The 15,365-nt window shown below is 37.7% G+C and overlaps 1 protein-coding gene across 17 annotated transcripts in view; it reads right to left on the bottom strand.

The window, feature by feature from the left end:
* Cask (calcium/calmodulin dependent serine protein kinase) overlaps nt 1-15,365 on the bottom strand; it is a 363,381-nt gene that overhangs the window by 51,445 nt on the left and 296,571 nt on the right. For all 17 annotated transcript variants that reach the window (XM_074063735.1, XM_074063734.1, XM_074063740.1 and 14 more), the window contains 2 exons: nt 2,700-2,777; nt 251-331 (listed from right to left, as the gene is read on the bottom strand). In XM_074063735.1, coding sequence (XP_073919836.1) covers nt 251-331; nt 2,700-2,777 — 159 coding nt within the window. The remainder of the gene's footprint in view (nt 1-250; nt 332-2,699; nt 2,778-15,365) is intronic.

Raw genomic sequence — 15,365 nt, 5'->3', positions numbered from 1 at the left:
TATATATCATATTGCTTAGGTGTATAGTAGTCTACGCCACCTAGCTTTGTGTAAGGACACTATAATGTTCTCACAATGATGAAATCGCCTAATGATGCACTTCTCGGAAACATCTTCATCATTAAGTGAGATATGACTGTATATGGATAAAAATACATTTGATGATGCCGGCAATATTTTACGAGGGTTATTAAGAACTTCTTTGGAAAGGAAGGCTTCATTTTAAGGAAATTTAATTTTTGTGACTTACCATGAAATGAGGTTGTGTTAAAATACGCTTTAGCTCCTTTGCGTCATTATTCTCAGGGTAACATGAAATTTCTTCCAATACCTGACAAATAAGCAGGATATTCAGTAGTGCAAACATGAAACAAGACTTATAAACTATGGGATTCTTTTAAGTTAAAAATTATGAGTCTGTTTTTATGGCAGGCAAGACAATTATTTTCAAAATATTCTTCATTTTATTCAAAGGTTATTGATATGTGAAATAATAGTATTGATGGTAATAAAAATAAAACATTGCTATAATAGCCTGCCTACATTACTCAGGTATAACCCAAAAGGTAACTGAAAAATACAAACCAAAATGACAAGCCTGCAACACATATTTATTACAGATTTAAATAACTTAATTGACTTAATGGGTATCTTCCAAACTCACCGCCAAAATCAATTTGTACTAAAAGTTAATAACAGCTTTCTTTTATAATAACAGCACTGCCAATTCCTTTAGAACGATGACATAGGCACAAATAAAAACAATTTAAAGAAGAACACTAATTAGAATAGTTAATTGATTAAGATTACATGTAAGTAATTTTCCTTGCAGTCTGGCAAGATTAACGTCATTCTCCATATAGAGAAAACTGAGCTCCTGGCAATGGCAGAAGGTTTAAATGTCACCGAACCCCAACAATAATTTTAAAAAACTTTCTTTATTCCTTCCACTTGAATTTTCCTCACTAATGAGTTGTTCACATTTTCTCTGCACTGGTTGAAACTGTATTTTCAAATAAAATTGTTCTTCAAAAGTTCTCCCTTCCCCCCAGGACAGAGTTGGCTTGTTTAACTTGATTTGGGGCCCTGAGACCATGGCAGGGCCTCTGCTCTTTTTCTGAATCAACACCTGCTGCTGTTCTAACTGTAGATGGCTGGATTCACAGAGAGGCCTACATACTATACTCAACTGAATTTCAACTGTGGAGGTGATCAAGGATTGCTTCTGCATTGCTGGTATCAGGGGCACACAGCCCTCCACCCTGTAGGACTCTGTGAAAACCTCAGGAGGGGTGGCCTTGAGGTCACTTTGCCTGGAGTAGATTTCAGCATCATACCTGCAAATGCTACTCAACCTTAGCCTCAGAAAAGAACACCCTTCCTCCCCAACTCCAGCATTTCTTTCTTATCCAAAGGCCTGTGAATGAGTGTTGGTTATGCTGCTAATTCATATCGTTTCATGATGATCTACCACTGTCTTCTTGGTATGTTTCAGGCTTTGAGTTTCTCTGCTGGAAACAAAGGATGAAAAAGTACAGAGGTGTGGTGTCTTAAGCACAGCAGTGGGAAAACCTTCAGCAGCTTTTCACTGTCTAGTTAAGCCAGAGAATTCTCCCCAGACTCTCTCTGCTTCTATCTATTTGGGTATCCTGAAGACGGGAAGTGACTTATGATTCTTGTCCATGATACCTTAATTCCTTTCAATAAGCACTTGGGCAAAGTATGAGACAACCTTTCCCAGTTTGTCCCCACCAAGAGGGCAGGTCTGTTTGTCAGGGAAGATATGATATTGTCCAGTACAAGTCTTGTGTTTACAGTCTGCTAGGGAAGGAATTATGTCTTTCATCCTCTTTAAAACCTAGCAATGTCACTTTATAAGAAATAATTTTTAAAAGAGAAATATTTATTTGCATAGACTGTTACAAGATCAAAAAATGAAAAAAATGTCCTGTGTCTGACAATGGAGGAATTTCTAATTTATTCTAATTTAATAATAACAAAGAAGAATTATAGTCATTAAAGCTATATTTATGAAGACTAACAAGAAACATGGAGAAATGTTTATATATAATGTTGGGATAAAAAGTTACATTTTATTGCAACTACATAAAATTATATGCAAATGATAATGACTGGAAAAGACATGCAAAAATGGAAAACTACTGTATTAGGATGATGGGATTAGGGATCAATTTTTATTTTCCAAACTTCCTGACAAGTCATGGTTCCATAATAAGTAAGTTTGAAAAATGTTTGTGGCAGGTACAGCCATGTACATTGACAATGTATAAAAATGACTTCTTTGAATTGAGTATATTTAATTGCTCTACAAATTTAATTAACTTTCAAGCAATACCACCTTAGAAAAGCAACTCAAATTTCCATAGCCTGTTTCTACCAAGTACATTACAACAACATTTTTTCTTAAAAAAAATAACCAAGAAGTAAAATGGATACACTAATATATTTAAGTTTTCACAGCAGAAGCAGAACTAGAAATCTAGGAATATTGTTGCGGCTGAGATTTTTTTTTCTTTTCTGTATGCATGTTCAGTGATCAACTTCCAAATACCAAATCCAAGTATAATGAGTCAAACTGTGACTCCAAGAAAAGTGCCTCTTTCTGTGAGCAAGAAACGTCTTCAATAAAGACAGCAAGTATGATGATACTACTATTTTCAGAAAAATACATCACTTACCTCTTTGGCTCTCTGTACTGCATCACTTGGAGGATTCCTGATTTGTGGTGAAGATTTTGTGTTAATTTTGTCATACAGCTAAAAAGCAAGGAAGAAAATCCAATTATCATCCATAATTCTTTGCTACAATTCCTTGTTATTATTTCACTAAACAATATTTTCCCACTTAAAAAGGCAGGTTGATGATTACAGTGGATCCTCTTGTTAACAATCTCTTGATCACTCTGCAAAACCTATCAGAATATGAGATTTATGTGTTTCTTTTTTAAGATACGCATAAATAGAGGGACCAAAAGTCTGCCAATGCAGCAATTTCTGTGGCATTTTAAATTCGTCAATATTTCAGCAATCACAGTGATTTTTTTTCCCCCTGTGACAGAAGCAACATTCAATAACATGAATACAGAATAAAATGAAAGAGTGCTCTCTGGCCAAGACACGTCTGAGAGAATTTTCACAGAAACTTAAATCTTGGGAAAGGGCAAACCTAACTCCTTCTAGTAAGGAATGTTCTCACAAAAGATTTATGCTTGTTTTACTACGGCTGTTTATTAACAATACCAGTGCCGGCATCCTTCAGCAGCAAGTCAAGGACATTCCCTTTTTTGCTTTGACTTTGGAAATTCAGAGTATGAGAAGATGCTGAAAATGAACGAAATGTATTTGTAAAAACCCCACAAACCTAAATGATTTAGACTTTAACTTTCTTTGTTTCCCCAAACTTTAACTTTCTGAGGACCATCAATTCTTTAGAGAAAAGTTTCTGTTGTTTAGAAATGCAATGAAAATGTTAGTTTCTACCTCAAATGAAATGGTTAATAGACTGTTGTCTGCTTTGAAAAGTGAAAAGTCAAAAAGGACCACAGCTAGTCTGAAAGCTTTTTTCTAACTTCTCTAAAATAGGTGGGGAGTTTTTTGCTGGTTCCCCCTCACTTATCTGCACACCAATGCTAGTTGAGAGGTGAAATACTGACAGTAAACATTCCTCAGATTATAGTTAAGTTTTGTTTATACTGATGCAAGATAGATCTTTATGACTTGTAAATATTTGGCCCATACCAAATGCCTAATGAGCATGAAAAAAAGAGCAGGGACCATTTTTTCTTTTATTTATTTATTAGCATGTTATAGTTGCACTGGGAGTAGGGACCATTTTTAAATGATGCCATTAATTAAGAAAGTGCTATGAAACTGGAGGTTAAATAGTCTAAGAAGATTCACAAAAATGTTGTTTTACTTAAAACATTGTATTAACATTTTAGGGAACTAGTGATATGTGGTTGTCCGAAATCTCTCTAGAATATATGGGGACAGCCTCCATCTTCTCAATGGTTTCTATCTCTAAAGATTGTCAACTGAAATACATGTTCTTACAGAAATAATGCTATGAATAGTGATTAGTTTCCCAGACTAGCATACAAAAATAGATGAAATACTGTACATATGTAATAAAAATAGTAAAAAGAAAATCCAAAACAAAACAAAATGAACTCCCCTCCCCCCCCACCAAAACCAAAAAACTAAGGAAACATAAGTTAAAAAACACATTTAAAATACATTACATTTGCAAAAGGAGTAAGTTCTAGAGATTTGCTGTATGATGTTGTGTTTAAGATTAACAACACTACTGTCTACTTGAAAATTTGTTATGAGGGTAGATCTCATGTTAAGTGTTTTTAGCCCAATAAAAATATGTAACATTTAAAAAGATGTTAATGACATAATATTGGCGATCAAGAAAAGTGTTAAAAAAAGCTAAATGAATAATAAAAAGATTTAAAAAAAATCTTAAATCTTTTTTAAAGAAAAGCAAATTCAATTCAAGACTCAATAAACTGATGGTATCACCACTTTATAATGTATGACTTCACAACAAATGACATGTTTTACCTTTGCCTTGACCAAGGACTATTACTGACATTTCTTCCAACATTTTCAGATATGATTAGAACTAGTTTCTATTTACACAACTTAAGAAATATATGTTTATTATTACTCACAAAGCAATAAACATGCTCCCCAAATTAGAGACTTTTGATTTTTGACCTGGTCTTACTATGCCAAGTATAGTTCCCTAGATAGTTTCTTTCTTTTAGAGAAAACATATAATCCATGCAAATATTTATATATATATATATATATATATGCATATATAGTGCTGGGAATGGAATCCAGGGCTTCATGTATGCTAGGCACATGCTTTACCACTGAGCCACATGCCCAGCCTCATGTGGCAGTGTAGTTTCTTGAGGACTTGTGTCAGAATCAGCTGGGGCACTTATGAAGCAGATTCCTGACCCCCCCCTCCAGACTGACTGCATCACAATTTGTGATGAGGTCTACAAATCTGTGCTTTAATAAATTCCTTGGTAGTTATAAATCTTTTACCCAGTGCTAACTTTTAAGAGTAATAATAGTACTCCAGGTTGAACATCCTTAATCTGAACATCCAAAACCTGAAATGTTACAAAATCCCAAACTTTTTGAGTGCTGATTTGATTCTACAAGTGGAAAATTCCACATCTGACCTCACTTAAGGTGTCAAACTAAAAATCCAGGTGCACTAAACCTTCTGTATAAAATTTCCTTCAGGCTACGTGTATATGGAACATAAGTTAATTTAGTGTTTAGACTTGGGTCCCATCACCAAGGTAACTCCTTATGTATATACAAATATCCCCAAAATTGAAAAAAAAATCTGAAACACAAGCATTTCAGCTAAGGGCTACTCAACCTGTGTTACTAACAATAATTGCTACTTCTATTGAGCACTTAGCGGATGCTGGTTACTAGTCTAAGCTCTTAACATCTTAACATATGTCATGAGGCTGGTACTGCTATGATTCCCACTTTACAGATGAGGAACCTGAAACAGTGGTAAAATGAGCAGCACTGTTCTAGCCTTACAATGATTTCATAGGTGGCATGAAGGTGCCCGGAGTCTCAGTACTTGCAAGGTCCTACTGGAAAGAAGGTGTTCAGACCAAATTGTCTTCAACTCCTTTGGTCTGGCCTTACGTATTTCAATCACAGATTTACCTAAAGTTCTGTGGAACTGGTGGGAGGATGAGGGGAGGTGGGATGCTTGATATGAAAGGCAGATACAGTGAGAGGGAACTGAAAGAAGGGGCCTTCTGCCTGAGGCAGGGACATTGGGCTCTGTCTCCCAGCTCTCAGAAGAGTACAAAAACTGGAGCTGTGTAGGCAGGCACTGGATGGAGAAGATGGTGTTGGGTAGTAGGACTACTACACTGAATCACAACTGCCTGCCCATTAGTAAAAAGGGCAAGGGAGAACTGAAGCAGGAAGGGCTGGGGGAAGGCATTTATTTTGTCACCACGAGAGAGAAGTGACTCCTTGTTGGCTCATCACACACCCACTCACCCACCAATCTGTCTACCCATCCTACAGTTACTGACATCCTACTGTGTACAAGGCAGTGGAGTTCTACTTACTGAGGTTTCAGAGATGAAAAAGAGCCCACAGACATATCTAACCAAAGGGCTAGAAACTTAGGATGGCTTGATCTTTTTGGGGACCTGGGAAAGTTTTGTCCCCAACTGTATCAACTGGAACCAATCTCAGTAGGGAGCTCTAAGTTGAGACTATCTGGATCACATGTATAATGTGCCAACTTTTACTCCCCTCTCAATTTCTGTGACTGTATTTTTTGCCTTAGAGATTCAAAATATTTTAGTGATACTTATAACAATATGAGGCATTTGGGAAATGTGGCAAAGCAGGAAAGTTCAAGTGGGATGTAACATCAAAATGTTTGAAAACAGTAGTAAAAACCACGGTGTTTTTGGAGTTCTCATTCTCAGGGGTCATCTTCATACTGTCTGTTGCCAACAGGCTGATATGCAGGACTTGAAGTTCAAATCTAGGTAGAGTTTTGCCAAGGTCAGGGGCAAGTGAGAGGTGATCGTTTCATTGAGAATGAAGGAAGGTTGCAACTTATCTTTATTAACCTTTACCCCTTTCCCTGACTCCATCTGTATTAAGAATACATGTGTATAATAGAAAACTTGAGACCTTAGTTGTCCTGGGACTTTTTTTTTTTTTTTGTGGGACGAGGGTTTGAACTCAGCGCTTTACACTTGCAAAGCAGGCATTCCACCACTTGAGTCAAACCTGCAGTCCGTTTTGCTCTGGTTATTTTAGAGATGGGGTCTTGTGAACTATTTGCCTGGGCTGGTCTTGAGCAGCGATTCTCCCAGTCTCAGCCTCCTAAGTAGCTAGGATTATAGGTGTGGGCTAGCAGTGTCCAGCTTGTATAGGACTTTTTAACCCAAAGAAGTCAGTGGCACCAAGTCTGCTAAGCAGCTGTTCGTGCATCCTTTCAGGGCTTGCTGAACAACAGTCAAAATGGTCCTTTCACATTCACCCCAGGACCTCATTCTGTCTGCCTGGTGAGGCAGAAGCCTGAGATTTGTAGGAGTCCAGGACTGAGAAGAGCAAGAATTTGATATTGCCCTTTCCTCCTCCTTGTGCAGGAGGGAAAGGGAACTGTGCACTCCTTTACCCAACGCGAAGATGGGGAATGATCCAGAACAAACTGCACCACAGCTGGAGGTGCCAGCAGGAAGAGCTTGCTGCCTCCTTCTCTGGAGGGTGCCTGCTGACTTGCAACACCTTACAGGTCCACCTTGGTGCACAGCAGGATCTCTGAATGAGAGAGTCCTTGAGTTGGTTTGACACGTGGAATTTTAGGTCCTAAGTGAGAAAAAGGTGGCTGTCTGCTCTTTTGTGGTTGGAGGTTGCCTGGGACAGTCCACACTTGTAGTATATAGACTGGGGCAAGAACATTTTTCATGCATCAAGGAGCTAGATGCCTCAGAAGGTAACCTAGCTGGAGCCATCTTGATAGAGCCCTGCCCAAAAGGACTGTCTGCAAAGAACAAGAGGTTCCAGTAATAGGGGACTGTGGGGTAACACCTGGGGGCAGGAGCCAAGAGGGTGCTGCTGAGGCCAGCTGCAGAACACATAGAAAGTGTCACAGCCACAAGTTTGCAGCCTGGGACAGCACCAACACTGGGATGGATGCCTGCCACACCAAGGGCATCAAGAAGGAGCCAAGAGGAACTGGCCCCTTGGGGTTCATGGTTATGGAACATGTTGTTTAAGGGTTTCTCTGTCTAGTTCATGACTTGAGTTCTCTGACATTAGGTAACAGCACCTCACATGGAGCTGAGGACAGAGTTGATGTTTCATAAATGTTTCTTCAAAAAACTGAGTATTTGAACTAGCACATAGAAATTATAAATAGATATTTGTAAAAAATTCAGAAAAACATAAAAGTAAACATAGCAGAAATAGTTATTCTAGATTGTTCCTTTAGGAACCAGATATCATTTCTCTTTGGTCCTTCTTGCACACTAAAAATATTTTCCCCAAATTCAATATATTTTGACCATATTTTCTTTTTTTTAATACAAGTCTGACTTGTTTCATAAAGATTTTAAGGTAGAAGAGACCTCAGATATCAACCTGATTTGATTCTTCCATTTAAAAGAGAATGCTATGGTTTGGATAAGCATCCCCCAAAGACCCATGTATTAAAAGGCTTGGTCACCAGCTTGTGGGGCTGGGGTGGGGGGAGAGGTGGAACCTTTAAGAGGTGGGGCCTAGTGGGAGGAAGTTAGGTCATTGGGGGCATACCCTTGAAGGGTATAGTAGGATGTCAACCCTTTTCTCTTTCTGATTCCTGGCTGTTATGAGGTCAGAAACTTCTGCCATGCACTCCTGCCATGATATACTGCCTTGACACAGGCCCAGAAGTAACAGAACCAATCAACCATGGATGGAGACTTCCAAAATTATGAGTCAAAATAAACCTTTCCTCCTTATAAACTGGTTCTCTCATGTACCTTGTCACAGTAACTGAAAGCTAACTAACACAGAGGACAAAGCTTATATCAAGTCAGGTGAAGTGCTGCACTTAGATCATACTAGTCAGAGCAGCAGGGAATAAGACCTTGACCTGCTGACATGCTATCTTTTTTCTCACGCCGAATCTTCTTGGCTTGTATTCAATATATATTTCAGTAATATACAATGCCTAGGCCAGTGAGACACCTTCAGCAATTATTTGGGGGAAAAACTGCAGAAAATGTTATTTATAAGCTGCAGGGAAAAATACACTGAGTACGATTTTAAAGCTATTAGCCACGTGTTAGGATCTTCATCTTATCCTGGCCAGATAGCAACTATTTTAGATTTTGGGGGCCATATGGTCTCTGTCGCAAGCACCCAACCCTGTTGTGTTGTGCAAAAGCAACTTGTTAATAATCCACAAATGAACGGACATGGCTGTGTTTCAATAAAACTTTATTTTCAAAACAAACGGTTAGCTGGATTTGGCTTGAGGGTGATAATTTGCAACCTCTGCTCTAGAAGCTGAAATTCAAGGTGGACTATATCTCCCTTTGGTATTTGCTTTCCTTAAATCTGAAGATAACCAAATATATTTATAAAACTGAGGTGCCAAGGGGGAGGAAGAGGGAGGGAAGAATGTTAATAAATTATTCCTAGAGGGAAAATGAGAATGTAGAAATCTATCACTGTTTGCTTTCTTTTTTTTAAAGAAATTACAGCCACCCAAGTTCAGCACTTTTTATTAAGAAAAACAAAACAAAACAAAAACCACACACATAGCAGCAAGGCAAAAACAAGGAAATGTGAGCAGCTGTGAGGGGAACAGACTGTCTCACACTGTCTCACTCACAGACAGACTTGCTCCTTTCCAGTCTTTGGCACTGGGTCAGATCTGACCACACAAAGGGACATGGACACGCTTCACCTGACTCCACTAATTCTTCATTCCAGATGTTTTGAACAAAGCAGACTAAAATTGGTGGTAATATTAACTTTGAATCTCCTGAGATCATACTTTCCAAGATCAAGATGAAATCAATTAATCCGTCACTTTTTATTTACACTCAAAGCACTAAAAGAAGTTTCATTTTTTTAACCACACTCCATTATGTTTCACTCTCTTCTGATTTCTTAGTCCTTAAATGGAAGCCTTTGTTTTTTCTTAGTTTATGTGTAGATTTATTAAAATCAACATTTAAAATAGAATGGATGGCAAGAAGCTATGAAATAACTGTCCCTGCGTTGTGTGCCCCATTAAGTTTCTGCACAGAGAAAAACAAACTAAGAACCAGAGTGTATATCAGTTGATACAAGATTATAACTTTTGCAACTAGACTGTAGGCCTGGATCAAACAACCAATTGTGCTTAGAAAGCTGTAGAGAGCAGTGAGGTTTATTCACTACCACTTGCTTTGCAGACAGCAGCAGCTTCCTGCTGGAAAAGAAGTCAAGCTTGCAAGAGTCAAGTATTTAGTTGCTACATATGTAACAAAATGTGTCTGGGATCCTAATAAAACATAGTAACAGGGCATGTAGGATTACACTGCAACAATGATGAGATGGAGAATGAACAGCTAGCTCTGGAAACTCTTTCTTTCCAGTTGCTGTGAAGCATCTTAGTGAGTGGAGAAGATCAGTCTCCATATATGACAGTATTTTTTCATATACATTTGAAATCCAACACAATGTTAGGGAAAAGTGATTTCATAGGAAAACACAGGAAACTGACATTTAACCACTGCATTGGAGCTGATTCTGAAGTTGCAGCTTGGAGAATACTTTCTGAAATCTAAAGCATCTCTTCTTCCTGCTCAAGTTTACATGTAAACTTCCTATTTTTAGTTAAAAACATGAAAAGGAGAAGCTGGGTGTGGTGGTGGGCACCTATGGTCCCAGCTATTTGGGAGTCTGAGGCAGGAGGATCACTGGAGTCCAAGAGTTTGGGGTCAGCCTAGGCATCTCTAGTGAGACCCCATTTCTTACAATAAAAATAAAGGCAAACAAAAAAGAAAATGCCTGTTCAAAGATCTTTGGCATCATTAAACATGATATAGTGTAAAGATAGCATGGTGGGAAACACAGGTTGGAAAACCTACAATGGCATTTTCCAAAAAAAAAATTTTTTTTTTTTTGGCAGCACTGGGGTTTGAACTCAGGGGCTTACACTTGCTAGGCAGGTGCTCTACAACTGGAACCACACCCCCAGCCTTTTTTGCTTTTAGGTATTTTTCAAATAGGGTCTTGCATTTATGCCTGGGCAAGTCTGGACTCTAATCCTTCTATTTATGCTTCCTTCTGCAGCTGGGATGACAGGCATATGCCAATTTGCCCAGTTTTTTTTTTTAAATTTATGTATCTGTTTTTTTCATGTCCAGCTTTTATTGGTTGAGATGGGGTCTCTCTGACTGCTTGCTTGGGCATGATCCTTCTGATCTCTGCCTCCTGAGTAGTTTTGGCTAATTTTCAAAATTTTAAGGAGCTACAGTTAAACTCTAGGAAGAACCTATATAACCTGTCTATCTTACAAAACTAAGAATGATTATGCATCATTCTGATACTATGATTTAAAAAAATCAAAATCACTCAGGCCATTTTTCCTCTATGGAGTAAAAAAATGCCTATACTATCAGCACCAAAACTGTTTTTTCCTAAGATATTATAGTCCATGGAACCTCCAAATCAATTTACTTTTTCAACTAGTTGAAGAAAGCTCTCAAACATTATCCTGCAGATGTTGTCCGTGTGCATGGATATAGTGCATTTGGAGGGTGTACTTTACTTTCTTTGAACACTACCATTACAGTTTAGGCTATGATTAATCTTCCCTCCAAATGTTCAGAAAATATGTGAACAGCCAAATCTTAAACTAAACTTATTTCTTATCTAAAAAAAGTGTGTCACATCCACAAATTCAGAGAGTGAAATAAAGCAGAAGGAGTCTTAGCCTGAAATTTAGGTTTTCCCTGGGTAAGACACAGTTCATACTAGATAAGTTGAGTTGGAAATGGTCTGTATACTACACTTGATGTTACACTTCAGTTAGATGTTCCAGGAAAGCTTTAGCCTAATCTCACAGCAGGGAAATGCTAGCTTAAATCAGGCCATTATGTGCAAGATTTCCTTACTTGAAGTTGTAAGAAAGGGCCTAGCTGAGTAGTGCTACACTTTGCTAAGTATATCCATGATTAAAGTTTTCTTCTGATAGAAGATAAGATAATTCAAAGATCAGTACATCTAGGCCAATCAAGATTTCCTGAAAGAGTTGCAAAATATTTTGGATCCTGAGAGCAAAATACCTCTAAGGAGCCCTTGTTTTGTTTAGGTTTTGTCTGTGTACAGGGCTGCGTTTTGTTTTAGTCTTATTAGGACATTGCACTTATGGGGATTTATTTTTGAATCAAAGGAATTAAGACTTGCTTGACCTCGTAGTTCAATCTAAAAAGATTGTTGCTTTGGTGGCTTAACAATATAGGCCAGTGTGGCGGATTTCTGGTCAGTTAGCAGGTCTTTCTGAGAAGCTCAAACACTGGCGTCAGATGACCCAACTTGATTGTTCTCTAGGTCTCTCTCTTTTTTTTTTCCTTTGGTTGTAAATAGCTTTAAAATTAAACCCTATAATAAACAAATAACCTTGTCTATTCTTGAACAAGAGAAAAAAAAAAAAAGAGCAGGAGGAAACCAACCAGCTATATAAGATACAGGCAGAAACTACTTTGTTTTAATAAAATCTTCTAAGACACAGGATACTTTTCAATATCAGGTAAAAGAGTTTGCCTAACTGTGAGAAATGGTCACAGTTGATAAAAAAAAAAAAAAAAAACCAGAAAGGAAATTCTTAAGTGTTAAAACCTTGTTTCTAGCCCCATTCCTAAGCACAGATGATTATAGGCATATGATAGTTACACAAAATGAATAGCACACTATTAGCCTGTCTTTAAAAGACATTTATGTTACATTAGATTTGTTATACAATATTTCATTTAATTACTTTTGGCTTTTGATATGACTTTTATTTCACGTGGGTGAATACCAAGCATTTGACAAGTAGCTGTAGCAAAAATGAATTTCAGCATGGAAAGTTAAAAAGGAGAACACCACAATGTTTGGCAGAAGCAGCTTTATGAGATAATATGTGAAAGGCCATAAAGGGACAATTGTAAGTGTTGCAAGCTGCCCCTGGAACATTCTTCAACTGGGCATACTACATTGCTTTCTAGGGGGAGACTCCTCCTTTCTTTCAGAATAGCATAAAGAAGGATCAGTGTTTGCTGCACTTTGAAAGCCTTTTGAAAATTCCTTTGCTTTCTGGTAAAGTTGACTATGGTGCCATAAAAAAAGAGTGGCATTCAGTGGAGAACACTGGTACTGGGACAAGCTGATTCACTATTCTTGGTATTCTAGAGTAAACTTCATATCCTTTTAAGAAGTAATTCATCTGGATACATACAGGAACTAGAGAGACCCCTGTGGTCTCTAACACGCTCCTTTCATAAAGATGAAGAGCACAGTGAGCAGTATTACACTTCAGTCTCCCCAGGAAGCAAGCAGCACAAACATCACCACCACTGGGCAGAAGCCAACTACCCAGCTGGTTTCGATTTGCTAAAACTGACTCTTAAAACTGGATGGGATCCTGAGAGGTTGCCAGTGGCTCAGGTCCTCAGACAGACCTTGTGATTCCAGACATTTAAGCACAAAATTTAGTGGACTATAAATATATGAGAAATTTAACTTTGGCATTTCTTGACTGGTAATCTCTTTAAACACACAAACTATATTAATATACTACTCAGACCCCAAGTTGCTCAGAAACATCACTGCCAGATTATTGCAAAAAGTTCCACTTCTACCCTTTAGGAAACTTCTGAGTTCTAAAATAGGCTATTCCAAATATGACTACTAGTTTAATGTTATCTCCAAAAACAAAACAGTAAATCAAGAGTTGTAGTTTTCAAGGGCTAACTCCAAGCCAGATGGAAAAATGAACTCTCTCTAAATAGTATAACAATATATAAAGTTGTCAGCCATACAAAATATGGCAAGCACCAGTTTATTTCTAATGCAATATTTAAAAATATTACTTAATCTATAATAAATGTACTTATACATTAATAGCTAAATTAAGTTGCTACTGCAGTTAGTTTTTTGCTTTATTAGTTTATTTGCTAATTACATTTTATTTATTTTATAAACAACAGAGATTTTTTAGCTCATGGTTCTGGAGGCCAGGAAATCCAAGAACATGGTGCTGGCAATTGCTCAACATCTGATGAAGGGCTTCTTGCTGCATCATAACCCAGCAGAAGGTATCACATGTGACAGAGCATGCATTCCAGAGAGAGCTCACTATTGTGACAAAGTCACTCCCGCAAGAGCCCGTAAATCCATAAAAGGATCAATCCATTCACGAGGGCTCTGTCTCCCAAAGATTTCACTTCTTGACACTGCTACACTGGGAACATATTTTCTTTTCCTTTGTGGTACTGAGGATTGAACCTCTTGAGCCATACCCCCAGCCCTTTTGTTTGTGTTTTGTTTTTTGAGACAGGGTCTTGCTAACTTTGCCTGGGTTGCCTTTGAATTCATGATCCTCCTATCTCTGCCTCCTGGGAGAGGAGAGTAGCTGGGATTACAGGTATGTACCAACATGCCCAGCTCCAACATGTGAAATCTGGGGGACAAATTCAAATCAATCAGGAATACTCTGATCATTTTAGATGCCATTTTGTTTTGTCCCAGATTGTTTTTTTGACTCACACGATTGATTACATTTTTAGAAAACAATTTTAATATTTCCTACAAAATATATTAATTAGGTGGGGCATCATGCTTACTATGGAAACAGCAATATATAACAAATGCTAGTAGTTGTTCAGAGGTATGACAGATAGTGGGTGAGTGTTTACATCTTGGTTGTCAAACTTTGGCAGAAAGATAAATGTGTCATTTAATAATGTTTTGTAACATTGTCTTACAAAGTAAACATTTTGTCTACAATAGGAAAAGTTCTACAAGAAATCAAGAGGACTGAGAACTATCACCAAATGACATTTGCAAAATGTTATCTGAAAATAAAAGCTATCAAAAGTTTAATCTATCAACTGACCATCCAATGTATTACACACAAATCCCAATCCATAACTAATTCAAAAAATCATATAAGGGCTTAGAATACAATGTAATACCCATTCCCAAGAAAGCCTACTGACTGACAGGGTGACTTTCATTGTTTTATTTAAGGTTGATACAATTTGCTCTCATATCTGAAGAGGTAATTCAGGGTAAAATTGGTTTTTCATACTATACTGGGTTACATTCTATCTCCCCAAAATTCATGTCTACTCAGAACCTCAGGACGTGACCTTATTTGGAAATGTCAGTTTTTCAAATGCAATGAACTAATATGAGGTATATTGGATTAGGGTAGGCTCTAATTCCAGTGACTGGTGTCCTTGTAAGAAGGCCATGTGAAGACACAGACACACATAAGCACAGAGAAGAATGATGTGTGGTGATTGGAGGCAGAGATGGAATGATATGTCTATGAGCCAAGGCATATCAAGGATGCAGGCAACCACCTGAAGCTCAAAGAGGCAAGGCACGATTCTTCCCTGGAGCCTTTGGAGGCTGCTGTCACCGTGATGTGAGACTTTATGGCTTGCAGAGCCGTGAGAGAATAAATTCCTGTTGTTTCAAGCCATTCAGTTGGTAATACTTGGTTTTGGCAGCTCTAGCAAACTAATATCCATGCCAATTTTTCTTTTATTAAAATCACTCTATATATTTCAT

This window comes from Castor canadensis, chromosome X, assembly GCF_047511655.1.
Source record: "Castor canadensis chromosome X, mCasCan1.hap1v2, whole genome shotgun sequence".
Taxonomy (NCBI): domain Eukaryota; kingdom Metazoa; phylum Chordata; class Mammalia; order Rodentia; family Castoridae; genus Castor; species Castor canadensis.
Note: the sequence above shows the minus strand (reverse complement) of the source record. Positions and strands in the feature narration are given on the sequence as shown.